Raw genomic sequence first — 25545 nt, 5'->3', positions numbered from 1 at the left:
TTTTGAGGTGTTTGCAATTTCTCCAGACATAAGTTCAACTATTTTTTAAGGTCCTCTAGTTTTCCTGTCATTGCTGTTTTAACTTTTACCGTGGTCCGCCGCTGTTGGATGACGGCCTGGGTTTGGCGTCACACAGGATTCCCATGAGACGGGAGTCGTTTGGCATTAATCACAGGACCGGGATGGGATAAAATTCTTACAAGAGCGGAAACTAACCAATAAAGCTGTGTTCACAATCAACGCGATGCGCGCGTCACAATCGCTGAGTTTCATTGGTAAGTCGATGTACAGACGTGATTTGAGGTCCTGCAGCACATTCTCAACATTGGGTGAGGTGTGGCTATGTGGCAGCAATGCCATTTGAGCAGCTAATGATCCGCTAATTTGACCATTTTCTCCGCTCTAGGACTAATGCGGGACATGAATCACAAAGACACGGAAAGACGCTGAAGCTAACCGTAGCAGGAGAGTCTTGGAATGACCTCAGTCAGAGTGTCGAGGACAGCCAAGAGACGCCAATCGTGAACAATAGCAGCGGAAAGCCCCAGCAGGGGATCTCTACTCCACAAAGTCAATAGGTTTCTGAAGGGCAGGTGAACCGAGATCTCAGGTCCTTCTTTGTGTCACAGTCTCTGACTTTTTTCATTATTTTGTTCAGCATCAGATGTTTCCCATTCAGAGTTTACTTTGGTTGTCTGACTTTGGAAATTCATAAACTTGTCATAAATCTGTAAAAGCATTCCAAATGATAACATTTTATTAGTAAAACATGACTGAGAACTGAGATAACACAACACACAAAGATTGTTATCCAGCGACACAACCTAATGATGACAACAAGGAACACAACTGTCTGAACTGAAAGGACGTCTCACTGCGAACAGACTGAACTCCAGCGACGTCTTTAGACCAGAGCTCTGCAGACGAAACACACGCAGGAGTCAGAGGACCAACACTTTTCCCAAATAAAGCAAATCAACCTGCAGTTATGCAACACATATATATATAATATAACTCAAAGCACAACAATATGAAAATAGAGCCCCCACCCCGACTCGAACAGAATCCCTAACCCCATCAACTGACAGAAACATTGGAGAGGCTGAGCTCAGAAAACATAGTTCTCCTGTTTTAAATGCAGCATAAACAGGAATGCGGTTCTGCAGACAGATGGCGCTCTGAGCTCCAGAGTCCAGAACGACAACAAAAACTAAACAAAGACCTGACACCAAAATAAACATGGAAACCTGATTCAACTGTTTTTTTTTACAGAAATACATGTGTAGATATATTCATGTAATGTTCATTTTCTCATCATTCCCCTGCTACCAAATATGTTACTGTAGAAATACGGCGTGCATCATTCTGACGATGCACACTTTGCATCCCGCTTGTACCAAAAGAAATAAATATTCAACCAGTTTTTAGTACTTTATTCTAGGTATTTGTTCGTTTAGATCGCTTTTTCCACAAAAAGCAGACTATTTGTCTCATGGTGCAGCGTGTTGTCACGGTAACATGACAACAGGGTTCGGGGTTGTTTATAGTGAGGAATGAACATTATTAAACACCAAAAAGCTCCTAAATTGATTTTACAAACTTCCACTTGTTCTGCTTGTTTGTGTGGATGAATTTCTGTTGGGCCTGTTGCCCCGTGAACCCAGCTCCAGAAAATGATGGACAGATCTACATGTTGGAACTTTTCTCTAAAGGATTTGTTTCCACAACTATTTACTTCTACATTACTTCTTCTAAATGAAGATTGTAGACTGATGATAGCATCATCATTGTTCTTCAAACAATTATTCTCTGAAGACTCATAAACCAGGTTTGGATTTGAGGCTAAACTTGATTTTATCTTTTATTTTTTTTTAGTCTCAGATCAGATGGAAGGTTGATGAAGAATCGTTTTATCTATTCATAACTAATTTGATTAGCTATCTTGATGATTTTACACCTCAAATTCTTGTATAATTAGCGTTTTTTTTTAATTGCCAGGAGGGTGGAGCCATGTATGGACTTAACGATTTATTACTTAGTCCCACCAAACCCTATCTCTGTCTTTATGCCCAACTCACTGCATTACTTATTCTGTGTGGAATCTTATCAGTGAAATCATCCAGTAAATTCATATCCTAAGTAATATCAGTAAAAAAGATTTATCACCCTAATATATTTCATAAAACCATCTTCTGTTTCAATATGCATATGTGGCCATAAACACTAATAGAACCTACTGAACAGTGGAAGGCAGAAATCCTTCCTCAAAGTTTCGGTCCCACAACATCAGCAGCTGATGGCCGGTCTGTGGCTCCAACTCCTACACAACACAGAAACATGTACACAAGTTCACAACAACACAACAATAATCCTAAATCAAACATTCACTTTTTAATACTTGGTAGCAAATCGTTTGCAGTCAATTCCAGCCTGAAGTCTGGATCGCAAAGACATCAGCAGACGCTGGTTTCATCCCTGCTGATGCTCTGCTAGGCCTCCAATGCAACTGTCTTCAGTTCCTGCTTGTTCTTGGGGCGTTTTCCCTTTAGTTTTTTCTTCAGCAAGTGAAACGCATGCTCAATGGCATTCAGGTCATGTGATTGACTTGGCCATTGCATTACATTCTACTTTGTTCCCTTAAAGTCTTTGGTTGCGGTCAGCTTTGGGTCCATCTGCACTGTGAAGCGCCGTCCAATGAGTGCTGAAGCCTTTGGCTGAATGTGAGCAGATAATATTGCCTGAAACACTTCAGAGTTCATCCTTTTGTCAGCATCACATCATCAGTAAATACCAGAGAACCAGTTCCATTAGCAGCCATACATGCCCACGCCATGACACTACCACCACCATGCTTCACTGATCAGGTGGTCTGCGTAGGATCGTGAGCAGTTCCTTTCTTTCTCCATACTCTTCTCTTTCCATCACTTGTACAAGTTGATCTCATCTGTCCATAGGATGTTGTTCCAAAACTGTGAAGACTGTTTTAGACGTTTGGCAAACTTTAATCTGGCTTTCCTGTTTTTGAGGCTCACTAATGGTTTCCATCTTGTGGTAAACCTTCTTTATTTACTCTGGTGAAGTCTTCTCCTGATGGTCGACTTTGACAAACACACACCTACTTCCTGTCAGTGTTCTTGATCTGACCAGCTGTTGCGAAGGGTTTTGTTCACCAGGGACAGAATTCTTCGCTCATCCACCACAGTTGTTTTCCGTGGTCTTCCGGGTCGTTTGCCACTGCGATCCTTCTTTTTCAGAATGTTCCAAACAGTCGTTTTGGCCACGCCTAATTATTTTGATTTAGTTTTTTTCATTTGAAATGGTTTATTTCAAGCAATCAAATAAGAATAATACACAAAAAACATTACAATCATCAGTTATCGTAGTATCGTAGGTTTAGGGGCTGTCATCTGGACTTAGTTTTAAAGTTAAAAGATATTTCACCTCTTATCCAACAGGTTTTGTCAATTCTGAAATAGCTGGTCGAAGAGCTGGTATATATGCGCTCATGGGGGAGGAGTCAGACCTGAAACTGGATGGTACAGGTCTGACTCCTAAACCTACTACAATGGAACCAACCTGGATGAATGAGAGTCTTCATAGACAATCATCAGTTATACATATATACAATGAAATATTAAACTTAGGTTAATTAAACAAAATTAAATATTGCTTGAAAGGGAGTGGAGTTCACTGATAGCGACAGCTCTGTGGATCTCATCTTGAGAGTTGACAGCATCCGATTCCAAATGAATACAGTACATTTCAAAAACTCTGGACCTTTTATCTGCTCATTGTAATTGGGATACTGAGGGAATAACACATTCCTGGCCATGGGACAGTTGAGAAGCCAATTGGCCCGTTAACTTTTGGTTCCTTAACAAGTGGGAGGGACATTTGCAAACTTGTAATTCCTACACCGCTCACGTGATCTGGATGGAAATACCCTCACATTAAAGCTGACAGTGCAGTTAAAGCACATCTTGTTCGTTTCATTTCAAATCCATTGTGGTGGTGTATAGCAAATCTGACCATACACGGCCCCATTCATTCTTTCCTTTACACGGATCCGTCGTCGTCATGATGCTTCCACCCCCATGCTTTACAGTAGGTCTGGTGTTCTTTGGATGCAGCTCAGCATTCTTTCTCCTCCAAACAGTAGAGTTCTTACCAAAAGTTCTATTTTGGTTTCATCTGACCATAGGACATTCTCCCAATCCTCTTCTGGATCCTCCAAATGCTCTCTAACAGACTGTAGACGGGCCTGCACATGTACCGGCTTTAGCAGGGGGACACGTCTGGCCCTGCAGGGTTTGAGTCCCTGGTGGTGTAGCGTGTTACTGATGGTAGCCTTTGTTACTTTGGTCCCAGCTCTCTGCAGGTCATTCACTAGGTCCCCCGTGGGGTTCTGGGATGTTTGCACACCGTTCTTGTGATCATTGTGACATTGTAGATCTTTGTGACATTAATACAGGTAACCAGTGGAGGACAGAGGATCCTCTACAAAAGGAGTTAGAGGTCTGTGAGACAGAAATCCTGCTTGTTTGTAGGTAACCAAATACTTATTTTCCACCATCATCATCATCAATTTCTTTCCATCATCTCACTCATGTTAACACTGGGTGTTTGACTGAAAGAAAAGTCTATTCAAGGTTGTGGAAAATGGACAATAGGTCAAAGGAAACATCAGTTGCCCACCCTGTCAGCAAAGCCAAGAGGGCCTCATTTGGTCTAAAGTAGGCAGTAAATGTGTGCCCCATATGGGTTTGTCTGCAGTTTCCATGGTGGCCTCAACTATGTTTGCCCAGATTGGCTCAAGTGGGCACTCAGTAGCGAGCCATCCCACTGAGTGTCCACTGAGACCAATAATTTGGCTGCCACTTGTTCAGGGACCTTCCCATCCATGTAGATAACCATGTCATCCGCAAACATTTGGATACACACAACATCACACACGGATGGGGGGGTCATTGATATATACAGTAAACTGAACAAAATACAGTCTTCAGGTAATCCCTTGGTGCAAGCTCTCAGCTGTGACACTGTACCATTTACATAAATGCACTGTGAGCGCCCACCAAGGTAAGATTTTATCCAGCTAAGGGTGTCCTAGGACAGTTTATAATGTGTTAACTTGGTTACCAGCACCATAATTCACTGAGTTTTCATCAAGGTCTATAAATACAGCTTCCAGTGCCTTCCCTGTGTCTAAACGTGATATCATTAATTCTAAAAGATAACAACATGCAGATTATTATTCTGATTTATTCTAACACAAAATTTTATAGGATGTAGATGTTCTGGAGGGGGCATCTCAGTCTCCTGACCTCAGGAATTATTGAGCCAGGGAGATCTCAAACGGGCAGTCCAAGCAAGACCGCCCAAGAATTTACAGAAACTTGAGGTTTTCTGCAGAGACGGATGGACTTCTTTACCATTAGAGAAAAATAATCTCATCCACAGAGACTACTAGAGACTTTAAGATGTTATTGCAGAGAAAAGAGGTACTAAAAGGTATTAAGACCAGAGGGATGTATGCTGTTAAACAGGGTCACTTGGGAAGTTTCTGTTGTCATTAGGGTTTCAAAAGGGGAAACTGAATTTTCTGTTATTAACTGGCTTCATCCAACCACTAGCTATGAGTGGACACAAGTTTTTTGTGTTTTCATTCATATTCTATGAAAAATGACCCAAAAAAATCCTAATTTCTTCCAGGGAATATAAACTTGTGAACACAACTTATTGTTCTCTTTGGTCAAATGTTATTTTCATGTCAACTGCACAGATGGTGAGTTGGAAATAATGAAAAAGCTCAAATGGTAAATGATGTGAGTAGAAGCTACTTTGCATTTCAAGATAACATAATGCTAGCTGTCCTTTATCACCTTAGCACCAGGCTTTTGGTTTAAAAACGTAAGATCTAGCAAAGATTCTCATTCTTTCCTAAAAGTACAATATTTTATAAGGCCTTGGTTGAAGAGGGGCATTTCCATACCTGTCCATCCCTGCTGATTTGGACTTTTTTATTGTCATTCCAGGGGTTGAGAATGTGTTGTGTGCACTGGAAAGAAATACTTTCTTTGTGGATCCACTCAACGGAGAAAACCCCTCCAAGCCCCACAAAGCCCCAGTCCTGACAGTTTTCCATATGCACTGCAGATGTCATTCTGGCATAGCCCTGGAAAAAGAGGAAAGATATGAATGACACTTTGATCAGATCTAATACTTTTTAGTAATCAAAATATTTTACCAATTTTAAGGCCTTTAGTGTAAACATAGCTTTTAAGGTTCTCACACAAAAAAGTCATTAGTCTAGCAAAAGATGTGCTTTTTGATCTTTTCTACTTAGTTTTCCATAATTAGGTTTTATTCAAATCATTAAGGACTCTTTTAATAAGTGGTTGGATGGACTTGTGAAAGATGTTTGTGAACTTAAATCAAGTCTGCAGTATTCAAAAAAGACATTGAAGAAAATAAAATCACAAACTGATGATTTATCACGCAAGTCTAAGGAGATTAACAAAGATATTAATGATTTTGGCTCCTCACTTATACAATGTGGTTGACAAAATGAATTACATTGAAAACCAATCCTGTTGAAGCAATCTAATTTTTGCTGGGGTACCGGGGCCTGATCATTAAATGTGGTCTGAATCTGAGGCTAAGGTTACAAAAATATTTTTAGAAAGTGCTGAACTGGACACCCAGCTGATTGAATTGGAGCATGTGCATCGCTCTTGTAATTCACAGGTTGAAGCAGGAAAATCTAGACGAATAGTGGTGAAGTTTCTAGAGATACAAAGACCATTTGGCTGTGATGGAAAAGGCAAGGCTCATCAAAGATACAAATATTTATGTAAATGAGGGCTATCCAGAATTGGTTTGACAAAAAAGTAAAGGACTGGTCTCAGCAATGAAAGAGGCAAGACCGAGAGGTGACATTGCTTATCTTAAATACGACAAACTCATCACCCATCCAATGTCAAGACAACCGTAAGCGTGATCACTGATTTGTAAACAGAAATTCCTTGTCCTACCAAGTTATTCGTTTACAGAGTTCATGAGTAGGCATAAATGCTCATGTGACGAGTAAGAAAAATTTGTCCTGTCCAACAGCTGGGCAGACAGATGAGAGCTGAAGGCCTCTTGTGTTGGACACATTTTACTTTAACAACAGGGGTTCTGAATCTTCTGACAAACCAGAAGTATGTCTGAATAAACCCCCTTTGTAATCAAGGCCAAACTTTATTCATTTTAATCGTATTTGAAAATCTTTTGTGTTGGACCGGACGGAAAGGAAAGAAGGGAAGGAGAGAGAGGGATGTTGGATAAAACCATGAAGCAGCATAAAGCAACAAGCTACAGGATGTTTATCATTACCGTCAGGTTCAGGTGTTCATGTTCTTCTAAAATGGATGGTGGAATGTGAAAAAAAGGAGGGAGAGTTCCCAGCCACCCCCACACCAAGACCCCTGCCGCACCAGCTGTGGCAGCCAGAACCCCCCAGCAGGCAGAGAACAACCGCCCCCCAGGCGATCACATCCGCCAACCAGGCCAGGGCCAGCAGGACCGCCACGAGGCCCCCAGAGCCAGGGAGCAGGGAGGCATGGGGGGACAAAGAGCGCAGCCCCGGCCCAACCAGGAGAGAGTGCCGTGCCGGGAGGGCCCAACGCCGGGCCCCACCCGAGAAGGGTGCCCACAGCCCCAGACGAGCACCTCATCACCACCCAGGAGTTCTGGGTATCCCGCCCCAACCCCAGGTACAAGCTAGGACCCCCCAAAGGAGACACACTCCGCGCTCCAGGCAGCCACCCACCCGGCCCATGATTAGTCCAGGAAGGAGCAAGGCAGGGGCCAGCTGTCCCCGCCCAGGAGGGGAGCACCCAGGAGAAAAGGGGGCCCACGAGGGGTGTTGTAAACATGGCCCGACCAGGCTCGCCCACAGTTGGAAATTTGGCGAGGCCCAGCGCTCAGGGGCAAGGACCAGAACGCACACCACAGGGACACGGACACCCCCGGCTCAGGTGGGATGTGATCCCCGGCTTCTGGCCTTGCCAGAAAGCTCAGGGATCCCTCTCCCTGTGTGGAGAGAGGGCCACCGGGCCCAGGAAGCCAGCACCCAGGGAACACGGCAGCCATTGCCAAGGGTCCAGTACCCCCCACCAGGGATGGGGTAGGGGACAGATTGTCCAAGGTCCCACCTTCCTTGTGAAATGCATGTGTTTGTGAGAATGTGTGTGTGCATGTTTGTGTGTTTATGTTGGAATGTATATTTTGAGGAGTAAAGGGTGTGTGTACTAAGTGGGTGCAAGTAAAATTGGCGGGTAAGGCACTGAGGGGACATCTCCTGATTACTCACAGGGATGTCCCCTAAGAAGACCTTCTTAAAGAATCTTCTCCCTGTGATAAAATGAATAAAACGCTGTCATTTAATAAATTTGAAACAGAAAACGACACTTCCCAAAGATGAGGCGTTGACCCAGATACAAACTTTTCCTCGTTTGCAGGCAGACTAAATTCCTATGCATGTTATATTGAAGAAATATTTGATACAATTATAAAAAACTGTCAAAATCTGGATCACACTTTTTCAGTATTACACCTAAACATACATAGTCTGCCCAAGAATCATGAAAAAAGTCTCTTTTCTCTGTTAAATCACCACTTCTCTATACTTACAGAAACCTGGCTAGCTGAACAGACAGAAGGTTTGACATCTTGTAACTCTACTCAGTTAAGAAAAGTCAACCAGGAGGCGGAGTTTCAATACTTATCCACAACAGCTTAGATTTCAGGATTCGACATGAACCTTTTGTACCATTCAACGAGTATGAAATCTATTTTAATTTAAATAATAATGAATAATAATAAAAAACATATCATTTAAAAAACATTGATAGACTACCCAACAGTGACAATGCATGCTTCAATCAGTGTTTTATAAAAAATCTTGGCTTTCACAAATTGTGCCATATCCTTGGTGACTTCAATATAAATCTACTATAATTCAACAGTTGATTTATTAAACTGTACAAATAAACTTTTTTTCCCTGCAATAACTAAACCTACTATAGTAATTGAAAGAACAGAAAAATTAATAGATAATATTTTATATAACTCCTTAAATTATGAAACACAATAAGGCATATTGTACACAGCTATATCACTTTCCTTTAGTTCAAATTGTTCAACTTAGATAATCACTCAGTTTGAATAAAAGATACGATACCGCATTTATTTAAATTTGAGTTTATTCTAATAATAAGCTCAAATTTAAGTAATTATTAGAGAACACATATCAGGAATTTTCACTTAATCAATGGAGCCTTTGAGAAATCCTTTACAATTGATAGAAACAGCAGGGAAGCAACGACAAAATTAAACAATCCATGCTTTACTGAAAATTATTTTCTTGTATTTTTATTTATCTTATTTTATTACTATTTTTATTCTTTGATTGTTATTTTATTGCTTGGTTCTTTGCACTGTCATGCTAGTGAGAAACAACATCTCGTCTCACCAGTGTATTTCTCTGCAAATACTATGTGTGGAATGACTGAAAAAAACTAATCTTGAATTTTGAAAAAGTCATCGGTAATAAAATACAAGTTAAGTATTTAAGCTCACCTTCGTTAAATCCATCAACTTATAGGTCATATAGAAATAAACATATACATCGTCTTGGAGTAGTGACAGTAGTGTCAAACATTGAGCAAAAGGTTTATTGATCCTTTTCAACAATTTTTTTCTACCATTGATTTTCCATCGCAGAAAATCATCAAATGTCAGCGCAGTAGATTTTATTAGTTAATTAATTAATACCCAGCTCTCAATAACTTTGATCCAACTAAGAAATAAAAGAAATCATAAAAAGCCTTTCAAAATGTGTGACGGTGTGGCATCGTGTTCCCAGGCCAGCCGAGAGACGTAGTCTCTCCAGCGTGTCCTGGGTCTTCCCTGGGGCCTCCGCCCAGTGGGACATGCCCGAAACACCTCTCCAGGGAGGCGTCCAGGGGGCATCCGGACTAGATGCCCGAGCCACCTCAGCTGGCTCCTTTCGATGTGGAGGAGAAGCGGTTCTACTCCGAGCTCTCCGCGGGTGACCGAGCTTCTCACCCTATTTCTAAGGGAGCGCCCAGCCACCCTACGGAGGAAGCTCATTTCAGCCGCTTGTATTCGGGACCTCGTTCTTTCGGTCATGACCCATAGCTCATGACCATAGGTGAGTATTGGAACGTAGATCGACCGGTAAATTGAGAGCTTTGCTTTTCGGCTCAGCTCTCTCTTCACCACAATGGACCGATAGAGCGACCGCATAACTACGGACGTCGCTCCGATCCGCCTGTCAATCTCACGCTCCGATCTTCCCTCACTCGTGAACAAGACCCCAAGGTATTTAAACTCCTCCACCTGGGGCAAGGACACTCCACCGACCGAGAGATGGCAAACTACCTTTCTCCGGTCAAGGACCATGGCCTCAGATTTAGCGGTGCTGACCCTCATCCCAGCCGCTTCACACTCGGCCGCAAACCGCCCCAATGCACGCTGGAGGTCCCGGTTCAATGAAGCCAACAGGACAACATCATCTGCAAAAAGCAGAGAGGAAATCCTGTGGTCCCCAAACCAGATCCCTTCCGGCCCCTGGCTGCGCCTAGAAATTCTGTCAATAAAAACTATGAACAGAACCGGTGATAAAGGGCAACCCTGCCGGAGTCCAACGTGGACCGGGAACAGGTCTGACTTACTGTCGGCTATGCGAACCAAGCTCCTATCCCGGTCATACAGAGACCGGACAGCCCTCAGTAAAGCTCTCCGGACCCCATACTCCCAGAGCACCCCCCACAGGATGCCACGGGGGATGCGGTCGAACGCCTTCTCCAAATCCACAAAACACATATGGACTGGATGAGCGAACTCCCACAATCCCTCCAGCATCCTAGATAGGGTGTAGAGCTGGTCCACTGTTCCACGACCAGGACGGAAACCGCACTGTTGTTCCTGAATCCGAGGTTCGACTATCGGACGGACTCTCCTCTCCAGTACCCTGGCATAGACTTTCCCAGGGAGGCTGAGGAGTGTAATTCCCCTATGGTTGGAACACACCCTCCGGTCCCCCTTCTTAAAGAGGGGAACCACCACCCATGTCTGCCAGTCCAGTGGTACGGTTCCCGACCGCCACGCGATGCTGCAGAGACGTGTCAGCCAAGACACTCCCACAGCATCCAGAGACTTGAGGTGCTCAGGGCGGACTTCATCCACCCCCGGGGCCTTGCCACCGAGGAGCTCGTTGACTACCTCAGTGACTTCAGCCCGGGTAATAGACAGCCCCACCCCAAAGTCCTCACTCTCCGCTTCTTCAAAAGAAGGCGTGTCAGTGGGATTGAGAAGATCCTCGAAGTACTCCTTCCACCGCCCGAAAATGTCCCCAGTCGAAGTCAACAGCTCCCCACCTACACTGAAAACGGTGCCTGTGGAGAACTGCTTTCCCCTCCTGGGTCGTCGGATGGTTTGCCAGAATTTCTTCGAGGCCAACCGATAGTCCTTCTCCATGGCCTCACTGAACTCCTCCCAGGACCGAGTTTTCGCCTCTGCAACAGTCCGGGCCGCAGCTCGCTTAGACTGCCGGTACCTGTCAGCTGCCTCTGGAGTCCCGCAGGCCAGCCAGGCCTGGTAGGACTCCTTCTTCAGCTTGACGGCATCCCTTACTTCCGGTGTCCACCACCGGGTTCGGGAGTTACCGCCGCGACAGGCACCAGAGACCTTGCGACCACAGCTCCGAGCAGCAGCAGAGATAATGGAGGTGGAAAACATGGTCCACTCGGACTCAATGTCCCCAACCTCCCTCGGTACCTGTTTGAAGTTCTCCCGGATGTGGGAGTTAAAGACTTCCCTGACGGAGGGCTCAGCCAGACGTTCCCAGAAGACCCTCACAGTACGTTTGGGTCTTCCAAGTCTTTCTGGCCTCCTTCCCCGCCAGCGAATCCAACTCACCACCAGGTAGTGATTGGTGGACAGCTCCGCCCCTCTCTTCACCCGAGTGTCCAAGACACAGGGCCGAAGGTCGCCTGAAACAACTACAAAGTCAATCATTGACCTCCTGCCTAGGGTGTCCTGATGCCAGGTGTATTGATGGACACCCTTGTGCTCGAACATGGTGTTCGTTATGGACAAACTATGACGAGCACAGAAGTCCAATAACAAAACACCACTCGGGTTCAGATCAGGGGGGGCGTTCCTACCAATCACACCGCTCCAGGTGCCACTGTCATTGCCCACGTGGGCATTGAAGTCCCCCAGGAAGACAATGGAGTCCCCCGTTGGGGCACTTTCCAGTACCCCTTCGAGAGACACCAAGAAGGCCTGGTACTCCGAACTGCTGTTCGGCTCGTAAGCCGAAACCACAGTTAGAGACCTGTCCCCCACCCGGAGGCGGAGGGACATGACCCTCTCGTCCACCGGTGTGAACTCCAACACTTGGCTGCTGAGCTGGGGGCTCACGAGTAAGCCCACGCCAGCCCGCCGCCTCTCACCTTGGGCAACTTCAGAGTGGTAGAGAGTCCAACCCCTCTCTAAGGACTGAGTTTCAGAGCCCAGGCTATGTGTGGAGGTGAGCCCGACTATATCTAGACGGTATCTTTCAACCTCTCAGAGAGGTGACATTATTACACATCTTGTTTTTTCTTCCTTTTGTTTATGGGGGGGGGGGGGGGGGGGGGGGGTCTTCTTAAAAGTCTTTAAGCTTCCACTTCTCTGAAAATCAGCTTGTTTTTTTGCATTAACCCATATAATTTCATGTTTTGTTGTCTTTGTGTAGTATGCCAAGATTAGTATGTATGTTTTCTTTTTTTTGTGCTAAATGAATTAAAAAGCGAACAAAGAAGCAGATAGGCTCCTTAGGAGTTAGGATCCACACGTCAGCCTCTGCAGGTAAACTTCACCTGTTCAGTTCCAGGTATTTCTGTCTGAGTTACACTGGTGGACGTTTGGATAAAGACGTCCTGGATCCATTTAGGTCAGAGAATCAGATTGTCAAAATGAGCAACAATTGTTGTTGAACTGGATCGTTACACCTCTCATACACAACAATGGGATGGCAGAGCATAGCTTGTTACCTGAAAGTGTCCAGAGCCTTGAACAGAGAAGATGAGGATGACAAAGCTGTTGCAGTGGAAGGCTTTAGTGAGTTTATTCTCATTGCTCGGTGAGGTGGACCAGATCTCCTTCTGTCGAGAAATTTCCAGGTTCCTCATGTTGCTGCTCTTCATGATGAAGTATCGGACGGAGGAAAACACTGGCAGCATGAGACCTGGCTTTAGGGTCTGCTGGGGACAACGTGAGAAAAACCATAAATGACGACCGAACCTTTGGAAATGGAGTTTACACTTTTAAGACCAGGACAACAATTTGACTGCACAAGGAGCGGATATTATTCCCACATATTTGCACATTGCAGCATTGCCTGCAGCAATTTTTCAACCACATCCACGCCTAAATGTTGTTGTTGGCATGTATTAGCCCTGTGCTTCTCAATTATTTGTTGCAAAGCCTGGAGGCAAGAGAACCACAACACTGCAGTTAAATGTTTATAATGAGGGTATATTACACTTTTAAAAAGCCTGTTGAACCTGAGCACTAAATGAGGAGGCTGCATGGTAGGGGTTAGGAGGAGCTGGACATTGTGAGTGAACACAGCAGCTCTCCACGACACAGAATATGAATGGGAAGGCTGCTGACATGAACTTCTCACTCTACAAATTTGTACACTTAGGGTTCCTGTGAATGGGTGACTGATTATGCTGATGCAGTACCTATGCTTTACAATTATTTGTTTTTATCTTTTAACATTAACAAAGAAATAACAAATGTTAACTTTATTTAGCCACAGAAACCCTGTTCTAGTCTAAAACAGAAAAGAAGCTTAAAGTGCCTGAAATAAATAAAAAATCTGTCAGTCTTTATTTAAACTAGAAACATTTTGACCAACTGAACCATTTGATGCTGAGAAAAATAATTTAATCAATAAACAAAATTAATGTAAATTGATCTAAAACATGAACACAGCAGCACCAAAATATTTAACGTTTTTAATCTGAGGAAATAGATAAAAAACATCTTTGGATTTCTTTCTAAATCACATGAATGAAGTAATGATTAACGGCTCCAATGGGCACATTTTGAGGAGCACAAAGCGAGGTTTAAACCATGACAGCTCAGCTCCTCCTCAATGTTCAGCTGGGAAAGCGGGAAGATTGTAGGCCTTACTCCACGTTTTTGCTGAATAAAAAAAATCAAGCGTCTTGTCATGTCTGTATATGACGTCTTCATTCATTTGGCTTCATGCTGTCTGCTGCCAACATTTGCAGACACACACACACCGGTCTTTCCTCGTCTCCCGCCATCGTCACAGTGAATCCAAGCGCTAGATAAGCTTCGTCATACTGCCTCGTCTCCTCCGTCGGGTAATGGCGGCGCGCGTACGTGCTGCGGCTCTCAGCTCCCCACTCAGTTTTCTATATTTTCTTTATTCCTTTTTCATACATTCTCGCTTTTATTTTTATTCTCGGGCGTTGCTAACACCGACTACACTCGCGAGACGCTCTTGGACATTGGAAACCGACATCAAGTCGCTGTTTCCAGCAACTTCCACCACGAGCACAACATTCCGTGCTACATAGCGAGACCCCCGGGCTCACCTTGGATTGTTGTCGGTACCGGCAGACGACGCAGGCGGAGGAGGGAGAGGAAGCAGAAGCAAGGCTGCAGGTCTGGCGTCGTGCTAAGACTACGGAGACAACCACACAAGCCACCTCTACCGAGCCTTTTCCTCTCAAATGCCAGATCGCTGGTTCACAAAATGGACAACTTGAGATTACAGCTGGTTGGAAATATCCATGTCAACAACTGCTGTGCGCTCATCATCACAGAAACTTGGCTTCACTCGGACATACCCGACGCTAGCGTGCAACTCGAAGGCCGCACTCTTCTGCGCGGGGACAGAAAAGAGGACTCCGGTAAGAGCAGAGGGGGGGGACTCTGTGTTTACTGCACGAAAACTGGTGCAACAACGGAACGATCATCGATCAGCACTGCTCCCCCGACGTGGAGCTCATGTCTGTTAGATGTCGGCCCTTTTTTCTTCTGAGAGAGCTGACTGTTGTTATCATCACGGCTGTGTACATCCCATCGGACGCCAACGTAAACACAGCGCTCTCTCTCCTGCTGAGCGCCATAAACAAACAGCAGCGGGTTCACCCCGACGGCGTTCACATTGTAGCTGGAGACTTTAATAAGGCCAACTTAAAGACTGTTCTCCCGAAGTTCTACCAGCATGTGAAGTGTTCTACAAGGGGGGGGAACACTCTGGATCATGTTTACACTAACATCAAGCATGCATACAGAGTCACCCCCCTCCCCCACCTCGGGCAGTCAGACCACCTTTCCCTCCTGCTCTTCCCGGCCTACACCCCCCTCAGACGCCGATCCAGGCCCACCACAAAGACCATCACAACCTGGCCTAAGGATGCCCTTCCCATGCTGCAGGACTGCTTCCAATAGACAAACTGGGACTTATTCCACCATCAGGAGCTGGAGACACTCACAGGAACAGTGCTGGACTACATACAGTTCTGCATTGGAAATGTGACTGTGGACAAAACCATCAGGGTTTTTCCAAACCAGAAACCCTGGATGACCAGCCAAGTCCGCTCCCTCCTCAGATCTCGTGACGCTGCCTTCAGGTCAGGAGACAGAGCAGTATACAGTGCTGCCCGAGCTGACCTGAAAAGAGGAGTAAAAACAGCTAAGGCAGACCACAGGATGTGCATGGAGGCCCACATATCCAGCAATAACCCGCGAGAAGTTTGGCGAGGCATCCAGGACATCACCAACTTCAGGGGCTGTGATGTGTCCACAGCAGCTCCAGATGCTACACGGACAGAGGAGCTTAACTGCTTCTTTGCTCGCCATGAAACAGTCCAACACCACCCGTCCACCCCGGACCCACCCCCAACCCCACCTGCCCCAGCACTCCTCCACTCACAGTACAGGAGCACAACGTCAGACGGGCACTCCTAGCAGTGAACCCCAAGAAGGCTGCTGGCCCCGACGGAGTTCCAGGCAAAGTGCTCAGGGCGTGCGCCCATCAGCTCGCCCCCACCTTCACAAAGATCTTCAACCTCTCCCTGGACCAGGCAGTAATCCCATCCTGCCTGATATCGGCAACCATAATCCCTGTGCCAAAAACATCTCCCACCACCAGCCTCAATGACTATCGCCCAGTGGCCCTCACGCCGGTCATAATGAAGTGCTTTGAAAGGCTGATGCTCCCGCACATCAGAGACCACCTCCCCACTGACTTGGACACCCACCAGTTCACATATCGCAAGAACAGATCCACAGAGGACACCGTAGCCGTGGCTCTCCACTCCGCACTGAACCACCTGGAGCAGCAGCTGAGCTACGTCCGGATGCTCTTTGTGGATTACAGTTCTGCTTTTAACACAATAATCCCGGACAGACTCTGCAATAAACTGCTCACTCTCGGCCTCCCCCCCCTCACATGCAACTGGATTAACAACTTTCTCACAAACGGAACACAGACTGTGAGACTAGGCCCCCACCACTCCTCCACCCGCACATTGGCGCCCCACAGAGCTGTGTGTTAAGCCCCCTGCTGTACTGCCTCTACACTTACGACCGCAGCCCAGCCCACAACAACAACTGCATCATCAAGTTTGCAAACGACACCACGGTGGTTGGACTCATTCCCAGGGGGGATGAGTCTGCCTACAGAGAGGAGGTCCTGAAGCTGACAACCTGGTCCTCAGAGAACAACCTCACCCTGAACACCAGCAAAACCAGGGAGATCATAGTTGACTTCAGGAAACATGGCGCGGACCCAGCCCCCCTCCCTAATTATGGGGAGCACGTGGAGAGGGTCCACACCTTCAAGTTCCTCGGCATCACCATCTTTGCCGACCTCTCCTGGACAGCCAACACCACCGCCATCATCAAGAAGGCTCAGCAGCGTCTGCACTTCCTGAGGGTCTTCAGGAAGAATAAAATGAATACCAACCTGCTGCTGACCTTCTACCATCATCCATCCAGATCTGCTCACAGACTGCATAACTGTTTGGTTCGGCAGCTGCAGAGACTGCAGAGAGTCGTAGAGACGGCTCAGAAAATCATTGGGTGCCCTCTCCCCACCCTGACGGACATCTACTCCGCGCCCTGTCTCACTAGGGCTCAGAACATCATTAAGGACAGTTCACACCCCGGCTCAGACTTGTTCCACCTGATGCCCTCTGGGAGGCGCTACAGAGGCATCAGAAGCAAAACGAACAGACTAAAAAACAGCTTCTTTCCAAAGGCAATAACCATCCTCAATTCCCGAATGCACAGATAAGAAAAAAAAACAAAAAAAAAAACATTCCTGTTAACTCTGTCCACAGTGTCATCTATCTACCTCATTGCCACCTCTGCACTTTGACATGTCTACGCACAGTTTTTTCATACGCAATTTTGCACAATTATCTTGGCACTCTTCATTACAGTTTACAGTTTATATTTGCACACTTGTATACACTGTTTGTTTGTTCAATTTTATTGTATTACGATGTTTTTTTGAATTACTTTTCCCTTCCTTGCTGTTCTTGCACTGATGGTGATGCTTAAATCTCATTGTACTATGCACAATGACAATAAAGCCATTCTATTCTATTCTATTCTATTCTATTCTTAGCTTTAGGGAGACTTTCATTTGTCTCTACCTCCATCTGTCTTCGTTACTGTTACAAATTTCTCCATGGTGATTCTTTAGGGCTTTGTTGACAGCAATTTGAAAAGTTTTACACTCCTCTGCAGACTTAGACAATGAGTACACAACTGCACCACCTGCTGTCGTAGATGTACAATTACACTTTATGCTGAAGAGGTAAAGCCAGTTCATTCGACCCCCCCCCCCCCGGCATTGCGCCCCACTATTTGAGAAGGACTGACTTAGCCTAACTCTAACTCTTCTTCCAGCTCCGTTCCGCCAAGAAAAAAGCACGGATTAAAAAAATATGAGCGAACAATGCTTAATAATAATCATCACAATAATAAAAGCACATTTTAAGGATCGTCTCGTTCTATGCTGCAGTTTGTTTGTTTACAACGGAACTCAATATTTCTTCTTCTACAGCTGTTTCCAGTATTTCCGACAGTTCTGCTCATGTTCAAATGATTAATTTTGACCAGACGTGTGGCGTATGTAAATTAATGAAGGAAGACATGAGTTTGATGTGGAATTGAAGGCGGCAGATGATTTGCTGTGGCAACCCGTAAAGAAACAGCAGCAAAGTGTTTGAAAGGTCTGAAACTGGCCAAAAGAAGACATGCTAATGCCATGTAGTACTATTAACTGTTAACAGGTTATTACTAATAAAAATGCTTATTGATCCAAATGAAGTAGAGCAGGTACAATGAGCACGAATGCACAGAGGGCTGAGAAAACCATCATTACCTTCTCTGAAGATTCGGTCCATGAGATGCTTGAGGGGCTGTCCGGGGTAACGGGGCAAACAGAACCACTGGAGGACTGCGTGTCTTCTCTGCACTTGGCCTTCATTTTCAGATCGGAGTGTGTCATTGGACAGCTGGTGGAAATGGGTCACATCGTCAGGAAGCATTGGTACAGAAGGTGTTCAGACTGCTTTAATGTTTCACTCTTTGTTCAACTGCAGCCGTCTGGCAGATTCCGTCATGGACGTGCACCTTGGGAGGGGCGGAGCACAAATGTAATACTTTATGATGACAACTTTCAGGATAGCAGACTATATCACAGCAAACCATATTATAACTTTGTAGTACTTCTCCAAGGTGGCCAAAGCTCGGCTGCTTGTAGCTGCTGCAGCAACAGGGTTAGCTGTAACCTGGCTACACTTTCCTTCGGGCCTGTTCTGGAGCCTCAGAGGAGGTCAAGGTCTCCTGATCCAGCTTTCTTTGTGGCCTTTTCTTCAACCATAAACGCCTCTTCTGTTAGGCTATAAGGGCCAGCCTCTGCAAAACCTACCAACAATTTTAGAGGCTACTGCTAATCTCAGTGCTTCAGTGCATCAGATGTGGTTGCAGTCGCCTCAAAGACTGGAGACAGAGGAGCAGATCTCAGCTGATGTTTTGAGTCCTGAAGGTCTGGAGGATCTAGCAGAAGGAGGACCTTCCTTCAGTGTGTGACATGTCTGTGATGTCATTGGAATCAGGACATTGTGGTATGTGAAATTGGGTGGGGTCAGTTGGGTGTGTTAGTCCAAGTGGGTTTGGGCGTGGCCTCTCACTGGTTCCATCTCCTGACCAGCTGTTTCCTCTGTGTTGGCTTTGACTGCATCTCTTTCAGCCTCTCAGACTCAGCTTCAATCCATCTCTCTGTTTTTGTGGAACAATACTGTCCTCTCTCTCTCTCCTTCTACCTCGCCTGACCTTTCAGTCTGTCTGTCTGGGAACAAAGCAAACTCTTATTCTGTCAAGATGGTTCACTGTAAATGATTGAAAACTAAACTGAACTTTCTCATTTGGACAAATGGCTGCAGTTTTACAAAGAGTGAAGAATTGAAAGAGGTCTGAATACTTTCAGTACCCTCAGTACGTTTTCCTCTACACAGCATTGTGAACTCACACTTTTGGTTTGTATTTGGTCCAGTATTGTTGTACTGCTGTGTGATTATATTTCAGACTTACCAAGCCAAGCTCTTCAGCCCATTGGACACCCTGTTGAATGAAGCCAGAAATGAATGACAACAGCGGGTGAATCGTGTCCACAATGGTGGCACAAAAACGCATTTGGCCGACTTTCTTATTCCCCAGGAAAAGACAGGACGGGGTCTACAGAGGGTCTGTTTGTTCAGTCATTTGAGGCGATTCAAATGAGGTTTAATCTGGAAAAGTAACTGCAAAGTAGTGCGGTGCAAGTATTGTTTAGTAAACAGACATCAAAGCCGTTCTGCAGAATAAGGCTTTGTTAAAAGTGAATGTATAAAAATGGATAGTTGATGAACTTAACGAATACAAAACAATATTAAAATCAAATTGTTATGTAACCGTGTGATGTTGACTGTTGCTTCACGGCTGTTCTTAGCCGTCATCACAGACATCTTTAGTACTTCCTCTGACGACATCGGCTTTGGCCGCTGGCCAATCCCTGTGGGTTGCTGCAAGCCTGCCTTCTGCTCCTCAACTCCCAGAACCTGTTAAAGTTCCAATGTGTAAAATAAAAGAAATGAACACATTAAAAATGAAGGCAAATTATCAAGCCATATAGTACTACTTACAGAGACTAGGGTACCAAGAACGTCCTCATCCTGCTGAGACCAAGGCTTTGAAGGACAACGAATCCTTTTTGCAAACAATTTTTGCCACTTCTGTCTGAATTCAAACAGCAACCCTGCAGACTGCAAAAGAGACTTCAATCAGACATCGAAGCACAAAAAGCAGTCCACCAAACCTAACAGGTCACCAGTCTGTCCCAGGGCCACAATCACACACTAGGACAATTTAGAGCATGTTTTTGGACGATGGGAGGAAGCCGGAGAAAACCCACGGATGCATGGGGAGAACATGCTAACTCCACACAGAAACAGATTAATGTTCTGGTTCAGGTCCCCCAGCTGGGACTTGAACCAGGGACCTTCTAGCTGTGAGGCAAGAGTGCTAACCACTGTTCCACCACGCAGCCCAGAAGCACCACATATCTAAGTAAAACTCATGATGTTGGTTGTTAACTAAGTCCAGTATTTCAAAACTTTGGATTAAAGTGGTCTGGATAATTAAATCTTCTGATCCGACTCCACGGATTGAAGACTTTTATTTTGAAACACAGAATCCGTCCGGCTCACAGAATCAGAGTTGAGAACCCGGAAAAAGGCAGAGTTTTCCCTTCACATCAAGGAAGAGTTTACACAACTTTTCTGAACAAATGGGAGTCATTTCTAGATCTAGGATGATAATTTTTGTAAATCTGACAAAGCAATCCATGATATTTTTGAAATAAGTATGTATCATTATGTAGCTCTGGATCTGCAGGACTTCTTCTGAATGCTGATAAATGTGTGAGTGTCTACTGTACTCTGTGTTTCAGTATAATTGTATCTTTTTTAAACGCCAGAATATCTACAAAAACATGTGACATGAAGACCATCAACAAATCCTCACAAAGGGCAGAACCGTCTCACCCAGGAACTTGGAAAATTCTGTATTTTGTTGTGTTTTGAGAGGCCTCTGCAGTTGTGCTGCTTTTTTGATGAATGTGTTTGCATTGTTGGTCTTTGTGTGTTAATGATAATCTATTCATTTCATCTCGAATGAAATGTTGACCAATTCAAAAAGACTTTTCTTGTTAAAAAAAAAGTGAAACATCATCAAACAAAAAGCAAAAAATCCATTTCTACATCAGCAGTGAAATGATGAACGTACTGCATCTGTTTCATTGTAAATGTAAACATTTATTCACTTAAGACTTATTCTTTTTTTTTTCCCCCCAAAATATATTTATTGTGATTTTCAAAGCTTTAAACAACATCACACAAAAGGAACATTCAAATCTGGCATTAAAAGTAATATTAAAATACGCATACACACACAAAAAAAAATAAAAAAGGGACACATAAATCGGCAGTGAGATGTCCTTACACAAGCACTTAAGTCATTGTTTAGCATTGAATGGGCTTGGAAAAACTTATATAGGGATTCCACAAGAGTTTGAAGGTTTTTCTTTTTATTTAACAATATATGTCAACCTTTCCAAAGCTAGATATGTCATCAATTCTTTTGTCCACATTGTAATCGAGGGTATGTCCATGCTCTTCCACAACATTGCAATAATTGTTCTTGCTTGTAAAAGCCCAAAGTCGATGAGCAATGATTGTTTCTGTGTTACGACAAAGTGTTGAGGGTATATACCTAACACACAATCTAGAACACAACGGAACATTATTTACAATCATATGACCAATATATCCAGTTACACTCTTCCAAAAGCCTTGGATCACTGGGCATTCCCATAAGCAGTGGATTAAAGTTCCTTTATCTACTTTGCACTTAACACACATGTCTGGAATGTCTGGGAATATGTGGTTGAGTCTACTAGGAGTAAGGTATGTGTGCATCAACCATTTATATTGCAGCAGCTTAAATTTGGTGTTGACTGATTGTGTCTGAGCTTTCAAACAAGCCATTTCCCATTCATCTTCAGAGATGTCTTCTGATATGTCGATTTTCCCTGCTTCTAGTTTTTGTAAAGAAGATTCTTTTGAATGTGTTAAAAGCAGATTGTAAAACAAAAAAATCTGTCCTTTTCCCTCTATGCAAGATTTTATTAATTCTTCAATTTTTGAGAGTGGAGGTAAGGACAGTTGTTTCTGTGTGGAAAAAATGAAGTGTTTTAACTGTAAAAACTTAAAGAAATGTTTTCTTGAGATATTATATTTCCTCACACAGCTGACTAAATGACATTAGGTTGTTGGATGTGTAGAGGTCTGAAATTTTTTTAATACCTTTGGTGAACCATATCTTAAATCCATCATCTGCTCTGCCAGGTAGAAAGTTATTATTACCCCAGATAGGTGAGAATTGTGACAACACCGGTGTGTCTGTCATGTTTTGAGTTTGTTGTGTCTTGTTTTTCGTCTTGGTTCTTGTTCTGTCTTGTTTGGTTCTGTTTCCTGTTTTATTTTGAAAGATTTCCTGTCTTGTCTTGTTTCTTGAGTTTTACTTCCTTTGGTCCCCATCTGCCCTGATCGTTTTCACCTGTGTCTTGTCTGCCCTGTCTGTATTTAAGTCTTGTCTCTGCCTTCCTCTTGTGCTGGTCCATTAACATCTTCATGCCTCGTTGTCCCGTCATGCCACGTTCCATGTTTCATGCCACGCCACAGTGAGTTTTGTTTTGTTTTGTGATCCTTGATCTGCAGCGCTTTTTGTTATTAAAACCCTCTAGCCTTGGAACCGTTTGCCTCCCGTCTCTGCATCTGGGTCCTACCGGCTCTCGAGCCCCCCTCCCCGTGACAGTGTCTCCAACATGTTTATGTGAAAAGTTCCATATCTTATTTGAATTTTTAAGAAAAGGGTTCTTTGTTTGCCTAATTAGCTTTGTAGGGCTAGCTGAATATAAATATAAATTGAGAGGAAGCTCAGATGTTGTATTTTGTTCAATAGTAACCCAAGATGGAGGGGGGAGCCCTGAAAAATAGTACATGGTTAACCTTAATTGGGCTGACCAATAGTATAGCTTTAAATCCGGGAGTTGGAGTCCTCCTTTTTTGTATGGTAAACACAGTAGCTTTGTTTTTAGTCTGGCTTTTTTTTTATTCCAAATGAATTGATTAAACAAATTATTAATGCATCGAAAAAAGGTGTCTGGTGAAGGAAGTGGTAAAGCCTGAAAAAGATATAAAAATTTAGGTAAAACAAGCATTTTGATTATATTTATACGGTCAATCATGGATATGGGCATTTGAGTCCATCTGTTTAACATCTCACGCACTTTGTCCACCAAGGGATCATAGTTTAAAGAAATCAAATGTGTCAAATCAGGACAAATTTTATTCCCTAAATATGTAAAGCCTTCATTAGCTATTGCAAATGGTGAATCCAGAGTTGGGTTTGTTCTTTCAGTTTTATCTAGGAGCATTAATGCATTGTTTATTTTATATCCTGATATAATTCCAAATGATTCAATTAGATTCATTAATTGGGGAATGGAGTCTTTCAGGTTTGTCAAAAATAGAATTATGTCATCAGCATATAAGGCTATACGATGTTCGGTTTCACAGATTTTTACACCTGTAAATCTGTTATGAGACCTTATGGCCATAGCCAGAAGTTCAATAGCCAAAACAAACAGTAGAGGTGACAGTGGACATCCTTGTCTAGTTGATCGTTGGGGAGTAAATGGTTTGGAGATATTATTATTTGTCAATATCTCAGCAGTTGGATCTGTATATAAAAGTCTTATCCATTTCAGGAATGATGCCAATGCCGTACCGCGGAAGTACATGAAACCCCCACTCCATCCTGTCGAATGCTTGACATACATCTAGTGACAATATAGCTGCATCTATAGTCTTTTTTGCTATGCATTATGTTTAGGAGACGACGAATGTTATGAAATCCATATCTATTTTTAATGAAGCCATTCTGATCATTATTAATAATGTCTGTAACATATGACTCCAACCTTCTGGCCAAAACTTTACAAAGTATTTTAATGTCAGAGCCCATCAAGCTTATAGGTCGAAAAGATGAGCATTCATTTGGTGGTTTATTAGATTTTAAAATTAACGTTATTGATGCAAGTCTCAGGGATGGAGGCAAAATATCTTTAGTGTAAGATTCGTCTTACATTGCCAATAGAGGGGCCAAAAGTTTGTCTCCAAACCTTTTGTAAAATTCAATGGGGAAACCATCTGGCCCTGGAGCCTTACCACTCTGCATGTTTTGGATCGCCTCAGAAATTTCTTTTGTAGTTAAATTACATTCCAGTTCCTGTTGTTGATTTTTTAATATCGTTTGGAATTTCAACTTATTAAATATGAGTTTTGATTTTGCCAATATTTGAACATTCAGATGTATATAGTAGCTCATAAAAGCTCCTAAATGTGTTATTAATCTCTGCTGGATTTGTACTGATGTCACCTCCAGATGTTTTGATGCTGTTGATGGCTCTGTGCGATTGTTGTTTCCTAATTCGCCACGCCAATAGTTTTCCACATTTTTCCCCTTGATCATAATAAGATTGTTTTTGCCACATTAAATGTTTCGCAACTTTGTCCGTGGACAATTTATTGTATTTTACTCTTAAAATTTGTAGTTCTTTGGCCTTATCTTGACTATAATTACAGTATAATTCTTGTTCCAGCAGTCTAATTTGTCGCTCAACTGTTTCCATTTCCATTTGTTGTCTTTTTCTTTTGGATTTTGTGAAGCTGATAATTTCTCCTCGAATGTATGCTTTAAATGCCTCCCATCGAGTACATGCGTCAGTTTGGTCACGGTTAAATTCAAAGTAAGTATTTATCCATTTCAATTCAATGGATTCAATTCAAACAATGGCCTTTAATATAGATTACAGGCAGGATTGGATTACCAAATCTAAATCTCTATCCTCAGAATCAAATTTGGTTTAAAATACTTCATTTCAGAATAGGATCCAATCCTAGAGGGTTATGGGTTTGTGTTTGAAATACTGAGCCTGGAAGATAATACCACTGATCCTATAATTCACTCTGCCTAATGTTTTGCCTCCCTCTTTTTCTCACACATCATCCAAGGTTATCATTTAGGTCATTTTCTAAATAAAAAGGGGTCCTTACAGGAGAAAAAGCTACCTCAACAGGGAAGTCTACATAACAGTAAAGGTAGAAAGATTGGTGTTGATAGACATCTTTTCAAGAGGTGTATGTCAGCCGTTATATTTACCTCTTTTTCCAAATGGAAGACAAGCCCCTCATCTACCTTCATCTCAGCCAGTTCTATGTCCCTGTCATCTGCACCAACGAAGAAGACACACTTTAACAATTCAAA

At 43.6% G+C, this 25545-nt stretch overlaps 1 protein-coding gene across 4 annotated transcripts in view; it reads right to left on the bottom strand.

Annotated features, from left to right (window-relative positions):
• Positions 1-25545, bottom strand: part of ythdc2 (YTH domain containing 2) — a 142082-nt gene continuing 116537 nt past the window's right edge. For 3 of the 4 annotated variants that reach the window (XM_023952792.1, XM_023952793.1, XM_020701809.2), the window contains exons 25-33: positions 25441-25508; positions 20301-20420; positions 20071-20216; positions 19711-19740; positions 18500-18632; positions 13110-13319; positions 5993-6175; positions 2238-2320; positions 1-917 (exon numbers count right to left, since the gene is read on the bottom strand). In XM_023952792.1, the coding sequence (XP_023808560.1) occupies positions 905-917; positions 2238-2320; positions 5993-6175; positions 13110-13319; positions 18500-18632; positions 19711-19740; positions 20071-20216; positions 20301-20420; positions 25441-25508 (986 nt within the window). In that variant the 3' untranslated portion in view covers positions 1-904. The remainder of the gene's footprint in view (positions 918-2237; positions 2321-5992; positions 6176-13109; positions 13320-18499; positions 18633-19710; positions 19741-20070; positions 20217-20300; positions 20421-25440; positions 25509-25545) is intronic. The other variant, XM_023952791.1, reaches the window with a different exon arrangement.

This window comes from Oryzias latipes, chromosome 24 (assembly GCF_002234675.1).
Source record: "Oryzias latipes chromosome 24, ASM223467v1".
In the NCBI taxonomy this organism is placed as follows: domain Eukaryota; kingdom Metazoa; phylum Chordata; class Actinopteri; order Beloniformes; family Adrianichthyidae; genus Oryzias; species Oryzias latipes.
Note: the sequence above shows the minus strand (reverse complement) of the source record. Positions and strands in the feature narration are given on the sequence as shown.